Source organism: Helianthus annuus, chromosome 9 (genome assembly GCF_002127325.2).
Source record: "Helianthus annuus cultivar XRQ/B chromosome 9, HanXRQr2.0-SUNRISE, whole genome shotgun sequence".
In the NCBI taxonomy this organism is placed as follows: domain Eukaryota; kingdom Viridiplantae; phylum Streptophyta; class Magnoliopsida; order Asterales; family Asteraceae; genus Helianthus; species Helianthus annuus.
The window spans coordinates 124752151-124756165 of NC_035441.2; the positions used below are offsets into that span (position 1 = coordinate 124752151).

Sequence of the window (4015 nt, forward strand, 5' to 3'; positions counted from 1 at the left end):
GGCGTGCTTAAACTTTATTAAACCATGAACCATAAGTTGTTTCCTTGGCAAAACTTGCCGGCCAAAAAGAAGTGGAAAAAGATGTCTTCCAAGAAAAAAAACATGAAACAGAAAAAGGAAAAACACATAAACTCTCGCACGCTTTCCTATCTTATTGGATAACACATAGACCAAACTTTAGCTAACGCATGCCACCGTCATCCCCAATCCCATAACCAGCCAACTGACTGCAGTGAAATAACGAAAAGAAAACTATTAAAAATTGTTTACTATGTTTACGTATATATGCATCGAAAAGTAGTACGGGTTTTCATTACTAACACTAAGTGCAGACGGTATACCTTTCATGTGGGTCACAGACAACTGTTTCTTCTGAATCCGAATCTGCATAAGTAGGCCTGCGAAGGAAAAGCATGAAACATTTATGTAGACAGTTATCTAAAAATAAATATGCATAATTACATTGTTTATGGAAATCAATCAATTATAGGTGAAACTTCCACAAGGCAGATTATTGGACCATTTTTGAAAATGGGTCCCACAAAAGGAAAAGGTATCATGTGGCCGTTAGTATTCTCCAATCGCATTCATTCATTCATTCATTCTCCAATCACATTCATTCATTCATTCATATGGCTTACGTAGGCCTAAATGGGGTCTAAGTTGTAAAGTAAGTTAGTAGCGTACCTTCTTTTTAGTCTTGTCGCCACGCACCTTGTCCAAAAGCTCACTTAGGGTGCCAACACAGGCTACATCCTCGGTAATTGGCTCGCTAGTACCGTCGACGACAACACAGCTGGGAAACGCATACAAATAGTCAGGCAAAGCACAGAACAGTGCAACACATGTAAGTAGAGGGTAATTTGTTGAGGCTGTAATAATACCTGATGGACGCCCTGAAAGACTGCAGCGTAGGTATCTCGTCCGAATCGATGAGCATAGTCGATGTTGAGCTGGACAAACACAGGGTGCCTGCGCCAGGCAAGAAAAAAGTTAAAACAATATAACAACTTCAATGGTAAGCAGACATGTAACGGGAAACAAATGTACCGAGGTAGAACTTCGCGCTCATGGAAGTCAAGATAAGAGAGTAAACGGGTGGGTTCTCACCCTTCCTCTGAATCATAACATCACCAAGGTGGCCCCACAATGTCACTCTGACTTGGCGCTTGCTGCAAAACACCGATTAGAATAAAAGTCTCAGTTGTCACGTAGGGAGAGAAGGCTGTGTAAGCAATAGGAACGTGTTACCAACCGTTCATTCGTTAGACTGAATTCGACTATGCATGAACCCGAAGCGTTCACAGATGGCGCACCTACCTTAGTAACATATCCGATGACATCTGAAATGGAATGAGACAAAGAGTCATTAAATAATCAACCTAGGTATTTTAAGAAATTAGTGGGGATATGGTTATATAGTAACGTCTCCATTTATTACCTCTACCGTTATAAATAAACGTGCACACGCCACTGCCCATCTTGGATACATAAAATCCTTTAGCAATAACCAATGCGGGTATATATGAACTGATTATTTTCACACAAATATATATTCAATTATTTTAAATTATTTGCAATTCTGATTTACTAATTCTCGGTATTCGGTAGCTATTTTTCTTTTTACTGAACTCGGCGGTCCGCCTTTTGCTTTTTTTTTCTTTTGCCCAAAACTAAATCTAAACCGAACTCGTTTCGATCCGAAACTTGTCCCGTTTCTTTAAGACACCAACCCACATTGATCCATTTCTTTGAAGTTGTCGGCCCGTTTTGACCCGAAAGTATATGAGATGGAATTTTAATTAACCCATTTTGACCCATTGAGTGAAAATATCTTACCCAAACCAACCCATATAATTTAAAAAGCAACCCAAAGTGACCCACTTGGAAGGCTTTGGGTCAAGATTGCCCCGTCTAGTAAAATGTTTGCCAAAAAGTAGACCTCAGCTGCGCCGTATGTAAACACTGCGCCTTTTGAAGCGATGGGGGGTTTTGAAAACCCATATCATTTTTTTCACCCTTTCAATGTAAAAACAGTGCACTAACATACATGAGGACCTCCTGGGTAACTTAACAGTGTGTCATAGATGTGAAGAATGTCCGCAAAAATAAATTCTTGGGTCAATATAAGTGTGATCCATTTAAATGCATAAAACTCTAGATCGACCAGTCATTAAACAACCCAACATAGATAAAAGCTGGTCATGAGGAACGTAATTTGCAACTTTTAATGTAAAAAGTATCTTAGAATGGTTCCGAATAACCGAAAAGTATATAAGTTCCATACTTATACTACCATCATCATCTTCAAATTCATTTTTTATAACAAAAACCAGGCAACACCATCCGAATTATCTAATCACCCAGATTAACAAAAATGAAAAAGTGTTCTTTACACACAACTATGATAATACCTGCAATACGTTTATAACCCCCAGACTACCTAGTATTTTGTAGACACTCAAAACCCATAAAAAAGTAACAAAATAAAAGAAATCAAAGAACTACATAACGTTAAGCCTACCTTAGATCCAAATTAGTTATTTGCTGCATCAAGTTTTTCCTTCAACAAACTATTTTCATCATTCAATCAAGAAACATAATCCTACATATAAAACCTTAAGATCAATTCTAAAGAACTTAAAATCATAAATAGGAACAGATGAGAGACGAAGTGATCTTACTTCGGTCACCAAAATACCCGTGGGAATCCTATTTCGCCGTCACCGTCGGTGTTCAATCCACCGTTGTTTCCATTCACCACCACAACCAAGTTCGTCAAGAAATCGATCCACCCTCGCCGCCAGGTGTTCATCGTCGTCGCCTAGAATCCATCAGTCGTTTTCTGTGGAAACCAACGATTGAAGATGATGGTGAAGCAATCATTTGAAGTTACACATTCAGGAAACTGATACAAAAAAGACAACAATTTTACATATATCGCATATCAATTTTAATTTATTGTCACATGGGTCCCGGCTCAAAGTAAAATACCTAAACCTGTAGTTCAACTCTGGAAACAGCATGTGATGATCCGGCTTCAGCAAAACCTACCTTGACGGATAAAAATCGAACTTCATTCCTCACATTCGTTTGTTTCTCCATGGATTTTTGTGAATAGCCTGTTCTTGATGGCTCTGTACCCGTTGGTTGATCTGGTAAAACTGGACACTAATCGTCACCACCTCGATCTCCGATGACATCGCACTGGATTTTGATTCGTTAATTGAAGATGGAGATGAAATGGAAATGAGTTTATTGGGAATTAGGGTGTTTTAGAGAAGCTATGTAGGGTGTGGTGGATTTTATGGGATTGGAGGGGTTAAGGGGAAGATGAAGTGAAGCGGCGTGTCTTTACTATTAGGGTTCTAGAAGAAGATGGCAAATTACCCTTTGGTGTCTTAAAATTTTGGATTAAATAGCTTACACATCCTTGTACATGGTGCTTCGTAACTTGTAAATAAATATAGTAAAATTACAATCTTGTATACAAATGTATTTAAGAGCCTCATAATGAAGGTTGTAAAATAGTTCATATAACTAAATTTTTAAGTATACTAGGGAGAAAGCCCGTGCGATGCACGGCATGCATAATAGCTATTGTTTGTTTGTGGTAAGACGTCTGACACGGCCGGTCCAACTAAACATTTTTAGAAACAAATCTTCCTCTCGGGAAGACAACTGGGTTTTCGCACCCATCACACCACATATCGTTATCTTCACGCCCCACACCTTTCATGCAATTCCCACCGCCACATGTCAGCCTGAACCACTCTTGGCTATTGCGTATGCGTGTGACTTCAACACGACAGGTAAATTCAGCACACTGCATATATTACCAGCATAACTATAAACTTAAACCATTTGATTCAAAAATGATAACCAATATTGTGCTTATCCAAAATGACATATCCTAAGTGTATATTACATTCTAATGCAAACTTGATTTGACCTTAACCAAAACGACCAACGTTTACATATTCTTGGTTCGCCACGAATTACGTACACACTTTAT

At 38.6% G+C, this 4015-nt stretch overlaps 1 protein-coding gene across 1 annotated transcript; it reads right to left on the reverse strand.

Moving 5' to 3' along the window:
- Positions 1-181: 181 nt before the first annotated feature.
- LOC118481774 lies at positions 182-1481 on the reverse strand. The gene is made up of 7 exons (XM_035977023.1): positions 1442-1481; positions 1256-1343; positions 1051-1172; positions 885-972; positions 688-796; positions 358-398; positions 182-227 (listed from the first exon to the last, which is right to left on the reverse strand). The coding sequence occupies exons 1-7, from the start codon at positions 1479-1481 to the stop codon at positions 182-184; spliced, it is 534 nt and encodes a 177-aa protein (XP_035832916.1).
- Between the last annotated feature and the right edge of the window lie 2534 nt (positions 1482-4015).